The sequence below is a fragment of the Ixodes scapularis genome, unplaced genomic scaffold (assembly GCF_016920785.2).
Source record: "Ixodes scapularis isolate PalLabHiFi unplaced genomic scaffold, ASM1692078v2 PGA_scaffold5__190_contigs__length_132052651, whole genome shotgun sequence".
NCBI lineage: Eukaryota > Metazoa > Arthropoda > Arachnida > Ixodida > Ixodidae > Ixodes > Ixodes scapularis.
Window position 1 is genome coordinate 102,970,985 of NW_024609880.1, and position 23,235 is coordinate 102,994,219.

The window sequence follows — 23,235 nt, forward strand, 5'->3', positions numbered from 1 at the left end:
GATGAGAAATTTAGCCAGTGCAATACTATCGCTAGTCTGGGGTCTTTAACTTGCATCACGCAGTTGTGATACACGACCGCATGCCGGTATGATGCTCATCCAGATCAAAACGGGTAGGATTGGGGATTAAACCCAGGACACCTGGGTTTTGCAGCGTGTCGAGATTTGAGTTAAAAATTGAATAACGGAACCCGCGGTTCCACCGAATTACTACAGGAAGCCTTCCTGCCTAAACTGCTTAACAGAAAAAAAAAAGAAAAAAAAAACAGATTGGGCAAGTTGTGTGCAAGTTAACGAAACGACGGGCTTTCCTTTTTTCGAACGGACAGTAAATAAAGGGAGAAAACTTGTGAATGTTCTACTTTAGATTTACAACCGGGTAAGAAACAAAAAAAAATTTAAATTGACTTAACGTCTAAGCACAGCATATAGAAAGACTTATATAACATATTCAATGAGCAGCATAAAAAAGAACGGTTAGGGGAGCATTTTTACTACAAATGAATTTAAACTACTTATCCTTTCTAAAGTTTCAACAACAAACAAGATGAAATATAGTTCGGATGGACACGACTTCGATATAGTATATTATCCAGTCTGCACTGACGTGTTAAGCTAAACATTCACATGATAACTGCGGTGCAACTATGTGAAATATGCGAGAATGTATTCAGTTCAAAGCAAGTCTGACCTGTCGTGCAAGATATGAGCCTGCGTTCGATTTCTCCACTGGAAGTTAATAGTCCGACCTTTACTATATTGCAACTATACATCTAGGCTAAAGTTTGAGAACCGAAGGGCTGTGAACACACTGAAATGTTCGATCAGGAAGCATTGAGATAGCATTTGATTCCTTCAAAAGGGCGGCTGTTCTACACATGTAAGACTGAGGCGAAAACGCACTAACGTGGATTAATACTTTGAACTGCACCCGTACTAAATTTAACAAAAACGCAAAACAAAATCCTCCCAAAAAATCTATGACTACTGGGAGCGGTACCTGCGAAGTTATCACAGTCCCTTAATTACACAGTGCTCCGAAAAAGTAAGTATGCTTAAGCCGAAATATTAAAAAAAACTCCAGAAAATGAAAAATAAAATAAAGCAATTTTTGCTTACCTTTGCTCTGACCTTGGGAACCACAAAACCCCGAAAGCGCATGGCGTTTCCCGTGTACTCAGATTCAACGACCACGCCAAGAGTCTCAGTGAGCCCGTAGTACCGCCACAAGCGCTGGCACCCGAAGCGATCCATCAGCTTTTTGGGCAGGTGTTCGGGAATCCACTGGCCACCAACCAAGATCTTGTTGACTGCTGGGAACCTGTACGTTCTCCTCCAGTCCCCCGCGGTTCGCTTTCTCTCTTTGGCCTCTTGAAACACTCGAAGTATCATCTTCGGAAAGCAGAACATTGCCGTCACCTAGGCGAAAACGAAACGGCACTTGTAAGAAGGACAGCCATGGCGTAAATTAACCCGAAACTGGGAGAAGGGAAACAACGCAGATTTACGCAAATAAAAAAAAAATATATATATATATACACATTCAAGTTTTTTAGTTTTTTTTTTTAATGAATGGAATGCGGTATTCAAGGAGCGATCATTCAAATTTGTTTGAAAGACATACAATTGTTTCGGGAGTGAAGACCCTTCATTTTTCTTAAACAACTTTCCGCAATAAATGGGCGTGGTTTAAAAATGAGATCAACAGTCGCGTCCCTGGCGGCTAAAGTGAGAATTACACCGATGGGGACAATTTCAACATATATTATTTGTTTGTGTTTTGACGCAGCGCTCGAGCTACGTGGACGAACTTTGCGTTCGCGCTCGGTTGGGGCTCTTGTTCAACCAGAGAAGCAGAACGCGGACGTACCGAAAAGTTGGGCACATGTCGTGCCCAGTCTTTACCCCGCGCTCAATCGTGAAAGATGAAATCAATAATCCAGTGCACCTACCTTGTGTTGGTTAACACAACTCTGGGGAAACAAGCTGGACAAAATTTAGCGGAAAAGTTTCCCGCTACATTTAGTGGGAAAATATTGCCCTCGTGACGTCATACGTGACGTCAGTCACGTCACGTGTGACGTCAATATTGGAAACGCCCCATAATGCAACGCGCGGTTACGCCGACGGCGACGCCCCTGAAGCCGGAAACGGGCGCTTAAGAGCTGGGCTCTAAAAGGTGTACAAGCAACCTGATTGGATTGCTCAGGCTGAGCTGTGATGCCTATACGTCAAAGGCCCTTTCTCTTTTCGTAAGCGATGTATAGGCTTCTGAAAAAAAAAAAACTGTCATGTTGCTCGACATTATACGGCATTCAGAGCACCTTTAGCCAATTATTGGGGTTCATTTTGATTCCAACAGCATTCTAAACTTCGGAACGCAGCGCCTACGAGAACGTTTTTCTCTGCCTCTTCTGCGTCCCCGTTTACCGTAATGTGACTGTCATATTTCTGGCGCCGGAAGAGCAGGTTTTTGTATCAACATAGGAGGCTATGACTCTGCAAAGCTTTTAACAACTTTGCTTAGCTCCAATGATTGTTTGGAATATTTAGTAGAAGACTTTCGGTTGGTACAAACACAAATGATATCTATTTGTTCGGCAGGATCCGATTATTTCCCAGCGGTTTCTATCCATTTTGATTTCAGTTTTCGGAAGGACGGGCGACACTCGTCTTCTCAGCACTGCTTAGTCAAAATGGTACATATCTAATTGTTTATTTATTTTTGGGTAATTTGTTAAAACCAACATTGCGCGCTGTACTAAGAGATCCTGTCTTGCGAGTTGAACGGATGACAAAAAGGCTACTCACATATCTGGTTTCGAGTACGTTCTTGAACTCCCTGAACGTGAGTGTTGGCTCTTGAAATACGACCACTGCTCCAAGAAACATGGGGAACACGTTCAGCGTGAATCCAAACGCGTGTGCCAAAGGACTCCACGCGAGGTAGACGTCTCCTTCCCCGACATGTCCCAGTGTTCTGCAAGGCCCCCGCAGCGTCGAGGAGGACCAAAAGATCAAAAAATATATTGAGGAACACTCATTCAGACACCTCAGTAATTCAACAACCAAAGCATTGCCACGGTGCCCAGCACGCGTCTTTAACTGGTGTGTAACCGTTGAAAACAGGCCATAGAACGAAAAGGGTCCTGATGTGGCAACAAATTACGTTACGGGATCCAGCAGGTCATGCTGTCGGATATCGCGAGCCTGGGTATTAGTCGTAGAAACTTTGACAAGGCGAGCTGACGCAAAGGTTGCGGTCGTCGCAGCGTCCCAACTTATGGCTGAATTCTAAGTGGAGAGAGTCAAAACTAAATGGAAAAATAGTTCTCTCCTGGCGATTGAAGCTTCCGTGAACTGTCAAACCGCAGAGCGACCTACAGCGGACTAGGCTTGTTCCGCACACTCCTACTGTGCCGCCGCTATAGGATTGTGACAGGCAAAACGCATGGCACTTCTATGGCGTCATCAGGCGGGAATGGCGTGCTCTAAGTGCCATAGCGTAGCTGATGGTGAATTCCGATCGCAGATCTTGAGCGCTCCAAAAGTGCTCCATTATGAGCGCGCATATTCCGCTCACAGATCTGGCTCGAGTTGGCCACCTTCCTTTTGTAGATCTCTGGCAGCGCCCGGTCCGTGGAGCGCCTCCAACCCCGCCGAACTTGACCCGCGAGATTTCAGAAATTTTGGCGGAAGTTGACAAGAGCGCCACGTCAGTTTCATTAACCCGGCGGTGCACATGCGCCACGAGGTCACCGGACCGGCCCGTGGAATCGGGCGATTTGGATGTGCTCGGATGCGTCGGTTGTTTACGCGACATTGGGACGACTCGAACGCTTCTACCTCGTGTGGATCAGGGATACGAAGCCGGGATTGGTGCGTGGCAAATCGTAAGCGCTGACATCTGTGATTGTGAGCAGAAGAGCGAGAAAAAGAACGTCAGAAAATCTGAAGAAGGCAGACGCAAGGTTAGGCCTGTTCATTTTGCCGCCACTGATTGTCTACCTTTTTACACCGCATGCCGCCGGCGTTTCCTCGTGCAATAAAGCAAGAACATATTAGGGAACGACCGTGCAAGGGATGATTTGCTACCTCTGTGTGTACTAAAGTCTTATCAGCAATCTGAATTTCACCGATGGTAATCGCTGTGCGTGCGCCGCCACTTCCATGCGGTCGAAAGGAATGTGACGGAGCCGAACGCGGACGTCTTCCTCGTTCTTTGTGACATGGGCTCCGTGGTACGAATATTTTCGACCGGCCTGTGTCACGTGTTATTTCTTCAGCTAAGCAGTGACAGCTGTCACCTGTCGTCAGAAAGGTCAGTAGGCTGACGGGCTGAGGGGTTAATCGGCTTGTCAAGTTCGAGCAGCGGCTATTTTGAAAGGCCAACCTCCTCTGGCGAATCGGTGGGTCGCTCCAAAAATGCGAGTTCATCTTCCGCTCGCGGATTCGGAGAGGGTCCCACAGAGCGCAATTTTGCCTTCCTCATGAATTTTGGCAATCGCTCCGGATCTACTAGTGGAATTCACCATAAGGCAATATATTCCTTTGATTCCGCCTGTCAATTGAACATTTGTCCCTAACTGACGACCTGGCAAAGAAAAAAGTTCGCTTCCCACTAAGAGCAATGTAAAACATTTGTTTAAAAATTCATAACAACCCTTCCTAACACACGTACGAAAACGAATTGTCGCTAAATTGCCTAGAGGTTAATCGGCACAGTACTAGTGTACGCGACCACTGCATTGCGGAATTCACATTTCAAAACTGCCAAGACATGTGTCCGCGAAGGACATGTCCAATGTGGTGAAGGGCAGCTACCGACTACGTTATTTTATGCATAGTGTATGCACGCCATAGCTGCGACCGCGTCGCACCGGACTTCTGTTCCTGGTGTAATCCCTTGGTTCAATAAACGTATTAACAACAACAACATGCATAGTGTACTTCAAGGATAAAGGAACTACATGCTCAGTTCACATCGAAGCTGACAGGTCGGTGGGCTAGCCGGACCATCCAGCCGGCTCACTCTAGCCACCCGACTCCGCTCTAAGCGCACGCACGCGTATACGGCTGGGTTTCAGGTGACGAAAGACCAACGCACAATTGGTCAAACGGACATGTAGCTTCCACCGCACTAGTCAGCGTACGGTCGAAGGGAGTACAGTCAATCAAATTTGGGGGTTTTACGTGCCAAACCAACGACGGGCATCTGGCACGCCCCAGCGGAGGACTGACGATTAATTTGGACCACCTGGGGATGTTTTGACGTGCAACCAAAAGCTCGGTTACACGGCGCCTCCTCTGCAATAAGCCTCCGTCAGATTGCGGGCACCTCGGCCGGGATTCGAACCCGCCACATGGGGATCCGTAGGCCAGCGCTCTCGCCTCGGAGCCACCGAGGCGGCTACGGAGTACAGTCAGTGACAGCTTTAAAAAGGCGGGGTCGACGAGTCTGAACTCTGTTTCGCCTTACGCCCGAGCGCAGCAGATGCTACGAGCCATCGGAGCCAATCAAAGGCCACGTGAGTGTCACGTCACCTTGGAGAGCGGGGAGAGCGACGCGCGGGAAGCGTATCACGGGCTACGTCTACAGAGTGGGATTGGCTGGGATAGCTCGAAGGCGTCCGCTGCGTCCGGACGTAATGAAGTATAGTGCATCTCAGGATTCCTCCTCAGCCAATGATATTGTAGCAGTACCGAATATTAAGCACCGAAGAACAAATAACGACGCACGTGGCACAACATAAGCCACGCAACATGTTTCTTAGCTTGTCAGTGACTAGAACTCAAAAGTTACCGATGTACCGCTCAAGCTCTGCATTCATGTTGTCCTCGACATAGGCAAGAATAAAAAAAAAACAAAAGAAGTCGATTGGAAATACATAGTATAGAGAAGTAATGCTAGAAGGGGTGCTTAAAAAAATGACATTTGATCGGTGAGTAACTATTAGGAGCTCGTCTCCTAAATTATGTCTTCCTAGAAGCTTCAAAATCGAAGATGTGTGGATACGACGAGTTCCGGAAGAGGTAACACCGTCCTCATAACACAACCTTAGAGCGTACGAATTCAATATTTTCAAGTTTAGTCTGCGAGGTTCTGCTACACTCGCCATTTTAGCACCCGATTTTTCCGCCTGTTATTATAGTTTATATATTCTAAGCCCAAGGAAGAGCTGCGGTCTGCCTAAAAGCTGTCGAAATTGTTTTGAAAGCGTCTCACCTTTCCTGTTAGATCTGAGCCGAGCTAGGCCTCAGATATAACGAGACAATAATGCAACTGACATAGAAACACGTTGTTCGTGCTGCGAACTATTCTACAGAATGGTTTCGATTGGCCACTGGGAACCTGCGTACTCACCGACAGATCCGAAAAGCTGTCACATAGGCTCTATGAGAGAACTCCACGCCTTTTGGGGGTCCCGTGTAACCCGGGGTATAGAGCACAAAGCCGATGCACGAGTTGCTCCTGGGACTGTAGACATCGAAATCCCTTTTTTCATCGCCCGAGGAAGAGGAGTCATCTTCCAAACTGGCGGCGAGATAGGTGAATAGATTCTAAAAGAAAGAACAAGAAACAGCAAGCCAATAAGGGCTTTTCCAGTCTGCGGAAATGAGGGCGCCTATGAATCGGCTAGAAATACAAAAAAAAGAACGTAATTGTTTTGAATGAAGATGTTTAGATATAGCAGAAAAACCGCCCGACTTGCTTTCTACGGTCACAATACACCGTTATGCAATAACTTTCAAATTAACGACAAATTCGAGGCAGCCTGTATGTCACGAATGACAATTGATGAGGCGTTGATAACTGAAGAAATCTAAACGTTTAATGGGGCGAACACTTTGTGTTCTCCCGTTTAATGGGAGAACACAAAGAAGACGAACAGAGCGTCGCGGGCGTCGAAGTCGGCGTGACAGCAGAGTCGAACGCTGGGGCGAAACTGACTCCGGTTTGCCACGCGGAGCCGCTTTTGTACCCGCGTTGGCTTCTGGAGCGTTGGGCGTAGAAGGTTCGGCGCGTAGAACATTCTAACCTCGAATCAGCCAAGACGGTTCTCGAATTTACCAGAATACTAGTCTGCAGGAGTAAAGAAAAGGTACGCCGCTTCCAGGAATCGAACCCTGGCTTTCCGCGTGGGAGCCAGGTACGATAACCGTTAGGCCACGCGCTCGCTGCCTACTTGGCCAGCTGCGCGCGCTTCAGTATTAGTAAACGTACTAAATGAGGGCACGCACAGAAGCTCGGCGGCTCGCCAAGAATACACAAAAATTCCCTAAAAGCCAAGTGCGAAGTCCTGCGCGCTCCTTTTTTTGCACGTAGAAGACACAGAGGAGAGACAGAAAGAGAAGGAATTCACGCTCTTCCTTCGTAGCAGGCCTTTCCAAATGCTTTAGAACAGGGGTGGTCAAGTCAAACCGCTTTTGGACAATACGTGCCATTCACCGTTGACCACAATTCAGCTTGTTGCGAACTGTGATCTCAAAACAATGGCTAGAGCAAAAGATATTCCGGCGAGTAACAAAGTAAATAAGAGCCCAGTACCATCCCTGACACGAACTGTGGCGTGCAATGAGTTTAAATAGCCAAAAAACAAACGATAGTAAAGGCAATGTATGTGAAGCCCTTATTGAAGCTAGTGATTTAGTGAGGCCTTCGCCTCCATTCCACAGCCCTACGAGGAGCGGCGCGGAAGAGTTTTCAGTTCCAAAATACCCCAAAAGTTCTCGATTGAAAAGGCACCCATGTGAATTAGCTATGTTAGATCTGTCCTTTTCTTCGACTGATTGCAACATTTTATTGTTTGAAATGTGGACAATCATTAAACTAATGAAACCGAAGTACGGCAATAATAGACGCCGCGCTTCGGCCAGGCTACGACGCGTAGTAGTATATGGAAATATGCAAACCATTTAGGAAAAATTAAAAAAAAAGAACCGGCACCGATTGTCGCTGGTACAGCATAGATTTAAAATTTATTAAAAAATAAAGCTTCGGAGTAATAAAAGTAAAACTAGACTGAAATAAAAATGGTGTAGGTTAACAAGGGCTGGGTGCGGAATATACATGGTGTCCCAAATAACTTGCACCAAACTTTACAAAAAAAAAAAAAAAAAAAACGGAGCGCTCTGAGAGAGTGGAACTCACTGTATTTTGTTAGAAAATGTTTTTAAAAATGTGAACTTTCTTTAGTGAGTCTAGGTGTTTAGTTAATAAAGACTACTTATGAATTCTTTCATTTATTCGTTGAAGTGCCGAGGTGAGGATTGGAAAGGAATAAAGCGCATTGAAAAACGCGCAATTAAGGTGTTTCCTATATGATACGATTTGCGCTCTTCTTTTTATTAGCCTTAAAAAAAAGCCCGCGAAAGATTAATGAGGAAGCAATGTAACGACGGGACCTCGTGTCGTGCTTTGAGCACTTTCAGACGTGCTCTAAAATAACAAAGTCCAGCTTATCATTGGCGCGCTGTCCGAGCAGGGGTTTGCGGCTGCAGGTGCTACCCTCCTATCTACCCGCTATCTTTCAATCAGAGCTGATCTCCGATCGGCTCTAACGGAAAGGTAGCGTGTAGACTTCGAGGCAGCTTGCGTTGAGGCCTACCTACTATCCTTGACAGTCAGAGGTCGGCGTTATGACGTCACTTCAATCTCTGCAAAGAGCAGCAGACGAACATGCGCTCCGCATAGCATCGCGTGACTCAGCACTGCTTGGGAGGATACATATAGACCTGCTCACCCGAGGTGGCGCAGTGCGCGCGTCGTCGGCGATCCACTGTTGCAACAGCGGTTTGTTTCCTTCGTCCGTGAGGATATACCGGGCTCCGCTCTCCACCAACAGATTGATAGAAGCCCCTGATTGAAAACGCGCATCGCAACTTTCATTGAAACTCTTGAACCCCTACCACATAATAGGCAGTCATTTCAATGAGAATGGACCTTTTTCCAGTAAGCTTCTGCGCATGCGGACACTCCCGCCTTCGCCATTTTCGCAGGACACCGGGACGCGGTGCCCTGCGAAAATGGCGACAGCAACATTGTCAGCGTCTATCTTCGCGCGTATTTAGTCTATTTTGACGCTTTGTTTTTTTAGTATCGGTAGTATGGGGTATAGAGAGCACTGAAAACCAATACAACGGCACGATGCCAATGTGTTTTGACGGGCGGAGGCATGTAGGGCTGCTCTTCGATTGTAGTTCGCAGACAGCTCCCCAGACGGCGCTCGTTACTAGAAAAAGGTCCATTAAAGGGGGGGGGGGGGGGTCGAGCTTGTTAGCACACCGAAGCTCTGAGCACCTGAAGCGACAACTCGAGCTGCGGAACCCAGGTATCACTCCCCATCGTTCTGAGTTGCTCGAATGGGCATTGCACCGGAGCACAGTCGTGTCATCGCTATCACGTGATGTCCGTTAAAGGCTAGCTAGCAGTGTTACTACACGGAAGATACTTCGCATCTACAGTGGATACTGAAGACGCCCCATTGAGGCTAACTATACCTTCCCACAGCCTAAACACGCACAGTATATTCACTAACGATTTCATAATGAAGCGGAATAAACTGGTAACATTTGAATCTAGTCCAATGCTTTTCTTTGGCATTAATAGGAAAGTCTAGCAGGTGTTGAAACTTTTTTTTTGATTGCCATTAGTTGAGAGCTCGAATCTTGGCAACATCGTTGCAGTGCTCACACTAGGTCGTACTCAAGAAAAGTGTGTGAATCGACCTTAAGGCCCCTGGGCATCTGCGGGATAACGCGAAATAAACAAATAAATAAATCGACAAGTACAGTACCTCCTATGAGTGAGTTGCTACTGAGAAACAACACTCCGCCAGCGAAGATGACTCCCATGGACGCGGCCCAGTTCTGCAGTGTGTTGTGGAGCTTCGCCCACACCCTTTGGCCCGGATGGAGGCCGTGGGCGACAAACCTATTTGCGTACATGTTGATCATTTGGAGGACGTCGCTGCCCTTGTACTCCCGGTCACCGGAGACCTTCGAGAAATAAATTTAAATGTAGGTGAATCACTGACCTGGGACACGCGAGAAGGAACCGATTTATTTATTCTTAAAGGGGCACTGACACCATCAAGATCAGATATTTTTTATTATCCGAAACAATTGAAAACGATGCCGGGACATTACTCTTAAAATTCCGAATTGGTGAATTCAGCATTTGTGAAGTAAAAAAGAAAACAACTTCCAAATGCCGAATTCGAAGTTTCCGCGCGATCTGCGCCGGTGCGTTGACGTCAAATATTCCGGAGTCCTGAGAGTCGACTTTCTTTCACGTCTCCGTGCTGTTGCCACCGCGACCCGAAGCTAGGAGGGAAGGAGCGGGAGATGAGGGCTCCGGCGAACGACACCCGTGCGAGCAGTGCCGCCTGCCCAGGCGGCATGTTTTCCGAGGGAGGATACAATTCCAGAAGGCGACATCACACCGGACTTCGATTTTTGGCATTTCAAAAAGAAGGTCCGTAGTGCGTCCGCGATTGCGTTAAAAAATGTGTTTTGCGATTCCCGTTAATAAATGTTAGAAATGTAGCCTTCAAAGCTCCTAAATTTCATGATTCTTGACGTCACAAATCAAAAGAAGCAAGGAGGGGGAGAGCAGAACGCCAAAAATTAAAAGGCCCGCGCGCGAAATTTTTTTTTTTCGCGATGCGGCATTTTTTGCGTGTTTATGACTACAGCTTGCGTCGCTTTAGACAGTAAAAAAATAAGAAAATAAGACCCTTGGGGTGTCAGTGCCCCTTTAAGGCTACTTAATAAGCAACTCTGCTCAAAAATGAAACCAAATTAAATGACTGTTATTGCTTTAGTGGCACGGAATATGATCCCAACCGACGTGTTACGTCAAAGTGAAGCCGCGTATTCCACTGAAGCCGGTATTATAGACGCAACCAGCTGCCTTTTTAGCAGGCGGCCAACGTGTTAACAGTAAGTCAAGCAACACTGGGCTACGGCGTAACATTGGTGCTCTGGTTCTTCCATGCCGTGCCCTCGTTTTGTAAAGTAGTGAATAGAGCTGCTTTCCTAGCTTTCTATTCCCCCCTTTTAGCGGTGTTTGTGAGCCTCCAGTGCCGCCTCCTTTCGTACAAAGGTGCTCCTGCGCGTAAATTATGCAGTCAGGTTGTGCTATTTTGCAGAATTGCTAGCTATGATGGCTCCAGAAAAAAGAGTTTTCTGAGCGCTGACTGAGGGCTCCATACCACGCGGCATGCAAAAGCGTTCGCCGTAGGTTCCTCGCGTTAAAGGAATGCTGAACCAAATATTTCAGTGCCTATTGTGCGCGGACAAAAGCGTCGCTGTAGTCAGTTTTCCACGATTGGCCAAACCATGGGTATATGAACACTGTCAGATTGTCAACTTTGAGGGTGTTAGTTTCGGATTGCGATGGCTCCTAGCTTCTGTTACGCTTCTTAAACACACCATCGAACTCGTCGTCGCCCCCGACGGTAAGTAGCCAGAATAACAACTGGTGACGTCACGGCGAGGCAAATCCCAGTCGTGACGTCACGGAGGGAAACCATAAGAGGGCGCCACCGAAACATCTCTGCACTAATAATGAGTGGCGCACTATCTTTCCAGGAGTCAGCAGCCGCCGGTGTGCGCGAGCACACGCAACGAAATTGACGTCATCCTTTCCATGAGTCAGCAGCCACCGGTGTGCGCGAGCCAACGTTTCTAGATTACCTCAGTTGTGGAAGTCAAGCGGAAGGGGGTATCCCCGTCACGCACTTCAATCCGCCTGCCGTCGTTCGAAGCGCCATCTAGATTTTTGTTTTATAACTGTGCGTTCCAAAGAGCCGAGCTTAAGCGCCATCTAGACGTCGTGCTTCGAAACGTACGTATCCCGATTCCCACCAAATACACTGCAGTTACCAAAGCAGCCGTCCGGTGGCACGTCGAGCGACGCCAGGCGAGTCGTGGTGAGGGAAGGGGGGGGGGGTGGTTCTGTTCGTCTGTTCGTGTATGCAGCGTCTATGAGCAGTTCTGTAACTGAGGTAATCTAATAACTTGTCCCGTTGTGCGCGAGCACACGCAACAAAACTGAAGTCATCATATGATGACGTCAATTTCGTTGCGTGTGCTTGGGCACAACGGTGACTGCTGACTCACGGAAAGATAGTGCGCCACTCATTATAGACACTAACGTGTTTGGTTCAGCATCCCTTTTAATCGGCCTAGGGAAATTGCTAACCCACGCTCTCTCACGCATGACGAAGCTCCTGTTACTTTCAAAAATTGTGTCCAGTATGCATTTGGGACTGCGGACACAATCTCCCTTGGATTTGGTGTCCGCTATCGCCACTCTCGGGAGGACCCTTCACGCACGACCAACATCGTCAACACCCATCTTTGAGAATATTTCCTTTTATTTGACGATTTTTTTGGATCATCGGTAGTGAGAGGCATCGAGCGGAGAAACCCAGGGCTGCCCCTCATTTTTAGTTCGCAGACAACCTCCCAGAAGACGCTCGTCGCTCAAAAAAGGTCTGCTGCAGCCGGGAACAATTTTTTTTTGATCGCTACCGACTAAACTATTGCTGGTTTGAGTACACAGGGGTGTGCTCACTGCGATGGTGTTGTTCCACACGGCCTGGAGGCACGTGGAGATCATATCGGGAATCATAACGCTTGGACGTCCGTCAGGGGGGTCGCCAGGGGCCGCTCGGTGATGAATAGTGCCCTCGAGGACATATGGAACTGGACGTGAGTCATCCCTTCAAAAACGGACAAAAAACATTGGAAAGTTGTATTTATTGGAACAATTTTGGAGCTCACAAACATATATAATGCCTCCTTAATGAGGCACCAAAACGTAAACACAAAAATACAGCAGTTTAGAAAAAGAAACAGACAAAAAGCACCAACATTAAAGGCAAATAACACATCAACGTAGAAAAAAAAAAGGGGGAAGCCATGGTTGCTAGTAAGATTCGTAAAACGTGTATCTATTGCGAGAGAAAATACATGCTAATGTGTTGGTACTAATTGTGGTGGTTACGTACCTTTACGCCCTAAGACCGGTGCTCGAAGGGGAATCCGATGCTTGTCCCATCGTGCGGCCGACGGCTATCAGCATGGGCAGTCGCCGCGCCGGGTTCGTCAAGTTCACGCCAAGAACGATGATCCCGGTATCCAAAGAGCGTTTATTGGGAAACAGGGGTCCCCGACAAGACACTGCTATCAGGCAAGCCGTGTACACATTTTCCAACTTTTTCCTGTTTAGCTTTCCTCCACAACTCAAATCGTGCATTGTACCAAACAGTTCAAGAAGACGGAAAGGAGGGAGTCCCCTCTTGCTCGGACTCTCGTTTGTGTACCCGGACACAGCCATTCTCCACCTAGAAAATCAGCCCGTCGCTCAAAATGCAGACAAAAGTTGCTTTTCCTCACCCTATTCACCCCGAAGCTGACAGTGCTGTGGAAGCTACGTGCTCGTGATGACGCTCTCTAGCGCACTCCCACGCGCCTAGAATGAGGTCAGGTGATGAAAGAAAGGCGGCTGATTGGTCCGGCAAGTGCGTAGCTTCCACTGCAATGTCAGCTTAGGGGCGAAGGAAATAAGTGAAATCCGGTGGCGTTTGACGCGCGTTTGGGCCCGGTGACGCGCTTTGAGGACGACAAATGTATCAGTGAAAAGGTGGAGACCTTACGAAGGAAAGGATCTACGAAATAATCCGCTGGGTTTTCAAATTTTCGTACCGAAATTGAAGCTTTTGATTTTCTACATTTTTCCTTCTGGCCCATTGAACGATGTGCTATTACTAACAAAATCCCAATCTAAATTCATTTATCCCAACCCAAAATTCGTTTCATGGGCCCTTTAACTTCGTTGACCCTTAAGCTAAGACTAGAAGCTCCACCTTCAGCCCAAGCTTGCTGGCTTCCGCAGTGCTCCGGTAGCGCGAGCCTGCGCGATCCCACTGGTGTTAGGAAGTGCAGGAAGCTCGTGCTAAAGGCTTGTATAGTCTCAGCCTAAAGCGTGTTTCACATGCAGCGATTTTGGCCCTAAAGCCTAGTTCACATGCAGCGGTTTTGGCCCTAGAGCGGCGCGATTTCTGCCGTCGCGGCGCTCTGGCCAGCACCAGCAATTCTGCGGCACGAGCGCCGCGACGGCAGAAATCGCGCCGCTTTAGGGCGAAAATCGCTGCATGTGAAACCCGCTTAAAGCGGCGCGATTTCTGCCGTCGCGGCGCTCGTGCCACTGAATTGCTGGTGCTGGCCAGAGCGCCGCGACGGCAGAAATCGCGCCGCTCTAGGGCCAAAACCGCTGCATGTGAACTAGGCTTAAAGGGCAACTCCGGTCCATACTGTCGATTTTGGGATTATGGCTGTTTTTAGTGCAGTTAGCGCCCTTGAGTTGCAAGGTGTAATTTTTTTCTCGTTATTGCGCGTAGTTTTAAAGATATCAACGTCTCAAAGTTTTGTTTGGGGCGCGGCCGACAAAACCGAAACTAGCCGCTCGAGGTTCCGGCAACACTGGAAATGAGCCGCTATGTGGACGTGACGCCAAGATCGTTCTCGTTCAGCGAGTACGCAGTCCAAGCGGCACCTACCTCTGTTGCGCTAGTCGTCTAAAGATAGAAGGTAAACTGATTTTGTCTTAATTCTGTATATGTGGTAGCTATCCAGCATATGTAGCAAGAGTTAGTGCGTATACCCGAAAGCTAGCGACTGGAAAACCCGTCAACTCGTTCGGTGGCGTACTCGGCGGCCGCCGCCGCGCCTCCGCTATGCCGTGCCGTACTCGTTGCTTGTATCCCAAAAGCTAGCGACTGGAAAACGAGTGAACTCGTTCGGTGCCGTACTCGGCAGCTGTCGGCGTGCGTGCGGTCTCCCGCACTCGTCGCTAGGCCTAAATTGTCATCGGGACTCCGTGGATGGAGCGGCGTTGCTCTACGCCGCGCTGCCAGTGACGTACAGTGCTGGCGCTTTCGCGCGGCGGGTCAGTCCCAGACACGAAGCTTTGAGGCTCTCCGGCGCTTTCCGCAACAACCGAACAGACGTGTGTCAAGCTGTAAACGTCTGTTTTTTTGTTATTTTTTTCTCAGGCGCGTAAAAGCTGAATTTGTAAGCTACGACACTAATTCACCACATAAGTTCGTCCAGGTAGGGAATCTTTGAACAAATAAAAAAAAACTTTCCGCACTTAAAAAAAAAGAAAAGTTCTTTGGGCAGTCATTTTCTTCTCAAAGCTAGCAAAAGTTTTTGTGGGTGATAAAGGAAAACAGAGAAAGTTTGCAAGGTGAGAACACTTTCTTTCCCTTCCGCATTCCCGCCCCCACCCACAACAATTTTTTTTTATTAGAATACATAGGATTTTAAGTTTTCCTTCGTAACTTTTGACTAATGCAAGTGTTTTTTTTTCGTTTGTTTTTTTGCATTTTTAAATATTATATTACCTCCAGCCGAACTCGGGCAAATTAGAGAGTTGTAACTTACAAATCCGAACTTTCGCGATTTCTTTAAAGTCCCTTGTGGTATTCACAAGCGCAATGTTAATTAATACTGCTACGTAACGGGTTGGAACGATTGGGAGGCGAATGTTTATATCGCATGAGCTTCACGCGCCGGCTGTTCGCTAGTAGTCGTTACGGACCTGAATACTACGCACGAGATTGCGTAATAAACAAGCAGTGACGCAAAGCAGAACATTATTTTCGTTTTCATTACAAACTTCAGTGTTTGGAGCTAGTTAGTGGTTGTACTCTACATGCCCACCATTCCCCATTCAACAGACATTCAATGGAGCATAAATGCTCAATCTTTAACACTGCACTTGACAATGACTGCTTTATTTATTGATCAGGATACTTTTATCATGTTTACCTTTTCTGTACATGTACTGTCGTGAGCAAAAGTCTGGATAACACGGGAGCGCCCACCGAATTGCATCGCCGCGCTCCCTGACGGCGTGGCGCCTGGTGCCGAGACCCGCGCAATCCGCACGCGCGTCCTATCTTTTCTGCTGGCCCACTCGTTCGCTCGCTTCAACGCGATGCGCTCCTGAGCGATTAAATGGGCGCTAGGTGCCGCCCCGGGAACCAAGATTCCGAGAGCCTCGCTCACCGCTCGGACGAGCTCGCGTGCTCCGCGGCACGGGCCGTTCGCGCATATCTTTCCCGCGACTCGGCGACGCGTTAAAAACTGTCGCTTATGTTGATGCAGCCGCAATGAATTCTAGAACTTGTATTCGCGTGCTCGAGGCAGCCTTGGGCTTCCTTCCGAGTGATCATGCACGCGCGGTAAAGTGGTGAATGACGAGCAAAAAGAAAACGCCAAATAAGAAAGAAATATTTATTCAACCCCCTCCCATGAAAAAACAAGAAACAAAATGGAAGGAAAAGGAGCCGCTGGTTCAGTTTGGGTCGCTTGTAATTTTTATATTGTTGATGGCGTCAGAAAAAATCGAAAAAGTATCACCTTCCTGCAAAATGTTGCAATTCTGTTGTATAATCGCAAAGCAGAAATGGAAATATTTCCCTCTCTGCAGTTGTGCGCGGCGGCCATGGGAAACGCGCCTTGACGGTGACGCGGGGATCGCTGCAGATCAACGCCTCACGAAGAGCAGTAGAGAGAGAAAGAATAAACATCCTTGAGGAGAGCGCACGGAAACCGGTGCATCCTCACGTCGACGTCACTGAGCACGTCATTCAGAGAGTTGAGGGGTGCCGGAAACTTGAATCTTTGCTATTGTTTAAAATTATAATTAGGGCACACAGAAAAAATCTTTTTTCTGTTCTTTACTTTAGAAGTGTCGGAGAACAACTTCTATAATTATTTGGCCATTGTCCAGAAATCGTTGCATAGCCGCCTTATTTTATGACTTCCGGTACAAGTCATCACAGCTGATGTCAAACTGAACATTTTAAGGTCACTTCGCGAACAACCATGGTGAGAATTTGTGGCCAGTATTATGTTTTTTTTTTTTCTCGTTGTTTTCTTGACTTCTTGACCCTTTACAGCGCGTGCATAATAAATTGAGCAGCAGCTGTTTGCATTATAGCCGGGGCAAATATAGCGGGAAGCTTAAAAATGACGAATAGAGGGAAGCGACAGTTTTTAACGCGTCGCCGAGTCGCGGGAAAGATATGCGCGAACGGCGCGTGCCGCGGAGCACGCGAGCTCTTCCCGAGCGGTGAGCGAGGCTCTCGGAATCTTGGTTTCCGGGGCGGCACCTAGCGCCCATTTAATCGCTCAGGAGCGCATCGCGTTGAAGCGAGCGAACGAGTAGGCCAGCAGATAAAAAAGGACGCGCGTGCGCATTGCGCGGGTCTCGGCACCAGGCGCCGCGCCGTCAGGGAGCGCGGCGATGCAATTCGGTCGGCGCTCCCGTGTTATCCAGACTTTTGCTCACGACAGTACGATGGGCAAAGAGCGACGGGACGGCATCCTTTTTAAGCCTCGACCCCTTCGCTGACAAGCCACAAGCAACCAACACCCGTAGGTTTCGTTCGTAACTCTCCGGCGAAAAATGATCGGAGCAGAGCTTCGATCTGGGGGTTGACGTCCAAGGCTTTCCAAAGTCCACTCGTCGAACAGCGTTCTCCCACACCTTCTCCAATTTCCGATCCGTTGGAAACTTGGGAAAAAGCACCTCCGGGTTGCGCAGCGGCTTGTTTGAGCAGCCCACAGCGCTTTAAGTTGTACTCGGCATCTTTTGACAAACAGCTGGGCAGTCTTGGGCGCACCGAGTTGCTCGCTAAAACGAGTCTAGGAGACCTCACAAGCAAATAAACAAAAGGCTATACCGAAGCTACACGGGCTACAGGTAAAAGCAACGGCTAAACACGCAATTACAAGCCGAAGTAGCGGTGGTAGCGGCACAAAGAAGCGCGCGCGACGGCTGCGCCGTGCTCCCGTCCGGAACGGAGGAAAAAAAGAGAAAGATGTTGACATCACGGCCCAATGTTGCTTTAGCGACCGGCAACCCGCTGGCCGCCCGCTAAGGGGCAGCGGCTCGCGGCGGGTCGCGTTTTTATTATCGGCATTAGTTGAGAATGCGGCGTCCCACGGACGTGAAATTTCGGCTGGGGTCGTATTTTGTGTCACTAAAGCGATACCAGTAATTTAATTCATTTTGAGTTTTGGCCGGAGTTGCCCTTTAAGGGTGAACGGAGTATACCTGAGAGCCAAAGGGGATCGCCGAGCAGAGTTATCGCCGGTGGGCCGAGCTGGCGCTGCTGCCCGTCGTCGCAGGACTTTAAGCAAGAGCTCTCGACAGACGGAAGTCCACTCCGAGGAGAGAACGCCCACTGCCAGATCCGGAGAAATCGCAAGCGTTGAGTCATTGCGTGTCGGACGAAATCACGCCGCGACTCGACCCGTCGTATGGAGTCCACTCCAGGACTTGTCGCCAGACGGCCGTCCACTCGGAGGAGAGAACACCCGACCCTCAGGCGCGATCTGTCGCGGGTCTCCCGAAAACAAGAGACGCGCAGAAGTGTGCGGGAAAGTACTCTCCCCGACACGATATGGAACGAGCAGGCTCAAAGCCAGACGACTCCGGCAGGAACGTCCGCGGTTTGCCTTGTGGGGGAGGAAAGGAAGTGGCTCCCACTCTGACGGAACAGTCGGGCGTTCCCTCCTCCGAGTTGACGTCCGTCTGCCGAGAGCTCTTGCTTGAACTCTTGCGACGACGGGCAGCACTGTGTGCTTGGCCCACCGGCTATGACTTCGCTCGCGATCCCCTTTGGCTCTCAGGTAGGCAAGCGCTGCGGACACCCTGTGCCCACGTCTCGATTGATCGCAGCCCCTTTTGTTGAGGACCCCCCGTTTCCCGATAAACGCTAGATGGATGGATAGTAACGGGCGGCAGCTTGCGCCACCTAGACTAACATTTCGTCATACCTTCTTTTTTAGAATTTGTATAAATTTTGTTCTAACAATACTCGATCCCCCTCGCCCTTTTTCTTTTCCAAAGTGTTGCCAATGCTTATTTTTACCTGTATTTTCACCCCTCCCAAGATATTTTCCGCCAGTTTTCCGATCTCTTTGCAGTTACCGCAATTCTCCCCCCCCCCCCCCCCTGTCCATTCGCCCATCCATGTCTGCGAATCCCAGTGCCCTCTCTAAATTCATAATCAACCCTCCCCCCTCCCTCCCTCCCCCCTCCCTCCCTCCCTCCCTCCCTCCCTCCCTCCCTCCCCCCCCCCCCCCCCCCCCCCCCCAGTGGGACAAAGCCCCGTGCACCTTAAAATTACATGTTCTATCGTTTTCCTTTCGCGGTTGCATATGTCGCATGGAGTGTCTCTTTCCTGTTGGATACCGGGATCATGGTTGTTGGCATAGCCTGGCGAACCCGGCCTGGCGACTACCCTTGCTGACGGCCGTCGGTCGCGCAGTGGGACGGGCATCGGATTCCCTCTAAACACCGGTCCCCACGCGTAAAGGTACGTAATCCCCACATAGTCTACCGAATATGGGCTCCTATATGCGGTTATACTCCGTCCGTCCTGGACTTCTATGCGTATAAACCAATATCGATTTGATCCAAGATTGACATGAATTAGAAAATAATAAACAGAGGTAAACAGGGGTAGAAAATAACAAACAATAAAATCGCACAGGCAGACACTTGTTAAAAAAAAAAAAAAAACATAAAATACATTGCGTACTTTGTGTCTTGATAGTCTTCACAAGATCAAATTGAAGGACGATTTTACCGAGACCGATAAAAAAATCGATTTTTGAGACAAGGGTAAAAATATGAATGAAATAAATCGTACTTGCACGCCATGCAGTCGATCACAATCGAAAAAAGAAGGCTGGCATTTGAGTTTATACCAAAGCACCCCGAAGAGAAGACCCGTGCTCCGCCGTGGACTGAATATTAAGGTGTAAGAATGTTACGCCGAAAATGCACTGCATGGTCTTATTTGTAAACTAATTAGATTATTGTACAAACGTCTTGCATTCACTGTAGATATAAGACAATAAAATTACGAGCAGTAGCTCCATGACTTGGCATGTTTCGTTTTCACGGCTGATGAGACCTTCGGTACGAATTGCCTTTACTTTTTTCAGCCACACACCCGCGTTCGTCGCCACCTTTATTACCCAGGGAAATGGCTGCTGCGGCAGCAAAATAATTTTTTAAACGTATACAGGGGCAAAATTGATAACTATAAACGAACCCAGCAGCAGCCCGTGAGCAGCAACGGCGCGAAGTTGTCAAGTACGATCAAGCGGAGTCGGATAACATAAATCCGCAATGTCTTTCGCTCGTTCATTCAACTTGTTCTCGTCGGGGCAGCGTCACAGGTGTCTCAGTAGTTTAAGCTGACATTGTTCACTGCTGCACGCGCGTAACCCTCGAAACGTTCGTTGAAAGCCTCTAGATAAGAAAGACACGAAAAAGCGAGGAAGTTTTACTTACTCGGGGGAAGGCGCATCGCTGTCACTGTTATTCTCAGATGGTTGCCGTGGACGGTGTGTGCCGCCCGACCATCGAGCTCGAAGTCGCGACAACATGAAGACAGCCTTGGTACGATCTGTCACTAACGGAATCAGGAGGGACACTGCGCACCGGCTCGGTCGGACGCCAGAGGCCCCAACGCAAGCATCACCCGTACCGATACCTCCGAGATAACGAGGTCGTACAGTGATAGGTGTGTGACGTCAGCTACAGGAAGTAAGCGCAGGGCAAAGAGTACACATGAGTGCTACGTCAGCATTTGGTTTGGACTCGTGCTCATTCAGAGTGCAAGGCCCAGCCGAGTGCTAACGTAGCACCCGTGTCTAATCCGCGCTCAACGCTCACATTCGGTTGGTGACGTACGTAAGAAAATTTGTACAGCAGGGGTTCTAATCAGGACATTTTTCAAAAACGTCGGCGAGGAATTTGACCGCCACGATTGGCCTTTGCCTGGGTCAAGCGTGGCGCTGGCCAATCACGACCGCAGAATTCCTGGCCGAGATTTTCCCAAGTATCCGGATTAGAGCCCTGGGATTTGTTACGCATAGGAAATGTTCTACTATACTTCGCTTTACCTTCACTTCGAGCGCGGTGGATACATAAAGACAACCAAGCATACACACACAGACTAGACTAAAAACGTAATGTAAAGTGCAGCGGAGTACTCTATGTGCTTGATTAGAAGAGTTGGCGGATGAGCGTGCAAAGAAAGACGGCGACCGCCATGATGTTGCGCTTTCGACGTTGCTTGATGTACCCCTCGGCTCTCGTACCAACGGCCGTGCATGAACTCAGGATGTAAACTGCCCACTCCTCGCCCAATGTTTTTTCACGCTTTTTGACTCGTTAGAATTTTAATGGGTTAGCATTAGAACGCTCGTTTTGACGAAAACCCGGCGGCACCTCGTCTGGTGATAATGCAATTAATGCAAAGGTGCAAGCGAGCTTTACAAGAATGACGATAATAATTTCTGGAGAAAGGGAACAAGCTACGCTGGTAATAGGGAGGTTCCTGGTTCGATGTCAAGACCAGGCAGAATTTTTCGGACATAGGAAAAACACATATCTCCGAACACATACCTGTGTTCGGAGATATGTGTTTTTCCTATGTCCCCCTTGTTCCCTTTTTCCAGGAATTATCGCCTTTCGTTTGTCAGCGTCTGAGAGAGCGGGAGAATTAGTGCTAGGGATTGACTCATTTGACGCTGTTTTCGGTCTGAAGCGCTGACGTCCCGTGTCAACACGTCACGTGTCAGGGCACGTTTCAACTTCTCCCTCTCGATGTATAGGGGGAACAGCGCACCCGCAGAACAGTCATTCAAATCAACATACACACAAAAGAAAGACACACATACTCAGCGCTGTTCCCCCTGTACATTGGTGTTGTTGTGTTGTTGATTTGAATGACTGTTCTGCGGGTGCGCTGTTCCCTCTGTACATCATGAGCAACCAACTCGCCCGAACCTCTGTGTTCTCCCTCTCTCCCTGGCGTTGACAAACTCACAGACACCGCCGGGTTTTTGTCAAAACGAGCCCTTTCGTTTTCGTCAAAGTCACGCGCTGGGTTACAACTTAATAACAGGGAGTCGAACCGGTGCAATGTTCTGGTTTAGTTCAGGCTCTGGTTCAGTAGCTATGCATATTGTTCCAGTTAAGTTCTACAGGTTCAGTTCTGCTTTTGAAATAACGGTTAGGTTACCGGTTGCACCACACGCAAACCAGTTAACCCATTTCTTAAAAGAAAAATCCACACCTTTCAGTTGTTAACAAGAAAAGTCGAGTTCAACACGGCGTCATCTGGATTTCAATAAAAAAAAAATAGTCATCAGAAGCCGTGCTGCGGAAGTGAGGACAGCAGAACAAATATATGCTCAATTTTGTTTTGTGATTTTGACTTCTTAACGCAAACACCGTTTTATGAAAATTACGTTGTTATGCTGGTGCTTGGAAACTACGAAAGAACATTACTCACACGTGAAGCCTTCTGGAATAACGCTTGAGCCACACACCGTCAAGCCCAGAGTTTCAGAGGGAATGGTTCATGGTGAGAAACGGTACAACGGGCGAGTCAAGCGTCATGAAATCCAAGTGGTGAAGAATGGTGGACCTCCCAAACTGGGATGGGCATGGCTTCAGAATTTTCAAAAAAACTAAAAGTCCACGCAAAAAAAAAAAAAAAGAAATTATATATATTTATATCTAGTTATTTTTTTTTCTTTGTGTGGACCTTTTAGCGAACAGTAATAATTTTAAATAAGGCAGCAAAAACAGACCGCCAAATATATATTTTTGACTCAGTGTAAAAGTAGCTTTCCGTCTTTTTTATTTGCTTTTTGTAATATATATATATATATTTATTTATTTATAAATCTGAGACAATTATGCAGCTGGAATCCACTCATTCTACCGGCCTTGTTTTGTAAGCGACGCGCAATTTTTATGAATAAATTCGACTTAATGATTGACGAACTCTCGGAAACACTCATTCAGAAATACCGCCAGAAATGTAAGCGTCCGTTACGTTGGTTACAGTATCGTGAGCGGAAAAGTTACATAGATTCCTAGGATCCAGTCCAAAGGGTGGTTGATGACACGAAAGTAAGACAAATATTCGCATACTGACTTCGGATATACATGATCCAAAGCTTTCTTTTTATTCAATGCGATGGCGAATTCAACGATGAGAGAGTCACGAAGTCGGGGCCAGATTGTTGTCCACCGTAGCTCATACCACTAAATGCTGCAAATATACGAAGTATAGAAACGGTGACGGGTATCAATTATATGTTGAACTATCAGTATGG

The 23,235-nt window shown here is 48.0% G+C and overlaps 1 protein-coding gene across 1 annotated transcript; it reads right to left on the reverse strand.

Annotated features, from left to right (window-relative positions):
* Nucleotides 1–778: 778 nt before the first annotated feature.
* Nucleotides 779–20,627, reverse strand: LOC8032238 (3-[(3aS,4S,7aS)-7a-methyl-1,5-dioxo-octahydro-1H-inden-4-yl]propanoyl:CoA ligase). The gene is made up of 9 exons (XM_040213898.2): nt 20,393–20,627; nt 12,584–12,731; nt 9,798–9,999; nt 8,745–8,860; nt 6,365–6,561; nt 2,812–2,980; nt 1,120–1,419; nt 908–1,000; nt 779–811 (listed from the first exon to the last, which is right to left on the reverse strand). The coding sequence occupies exons 1-9, from the start codon at nt 20,485–20,487 to the stop codon at nt 779–781; spliced, it is 1,353 nt and encodes a 450-aa protein (XP_040069832.1). The 5' UTR covers nt 20,488–20,627.
* Nucleotides 20,628–23,235: the final 2,608 nt, after the last annotated feature.

Coding starts and splice junctions, on each gene's coding strand:
- LOC8032238 (XM_040213898.2), bottom strand. CDS start 20,487: ATGTTGTCGCGACTTCGAGCTCGATGGTCGGGCGGCACACACCGTCCA. Junction 8,861..9,797: donor TAGCAACTCACTCATAGGAG/GTACTGTACTTG, acceptor GTTTTCAATCAG/GGGCTTCTATCAATCTGTTG. Junction 1,420..2,811: donor ACGTACTCGAAACCAGATAT/GTGAGTAGCCTT, acceptor GTTTTCGCCTAG/GTGACGGCAATGTTCTGCTT.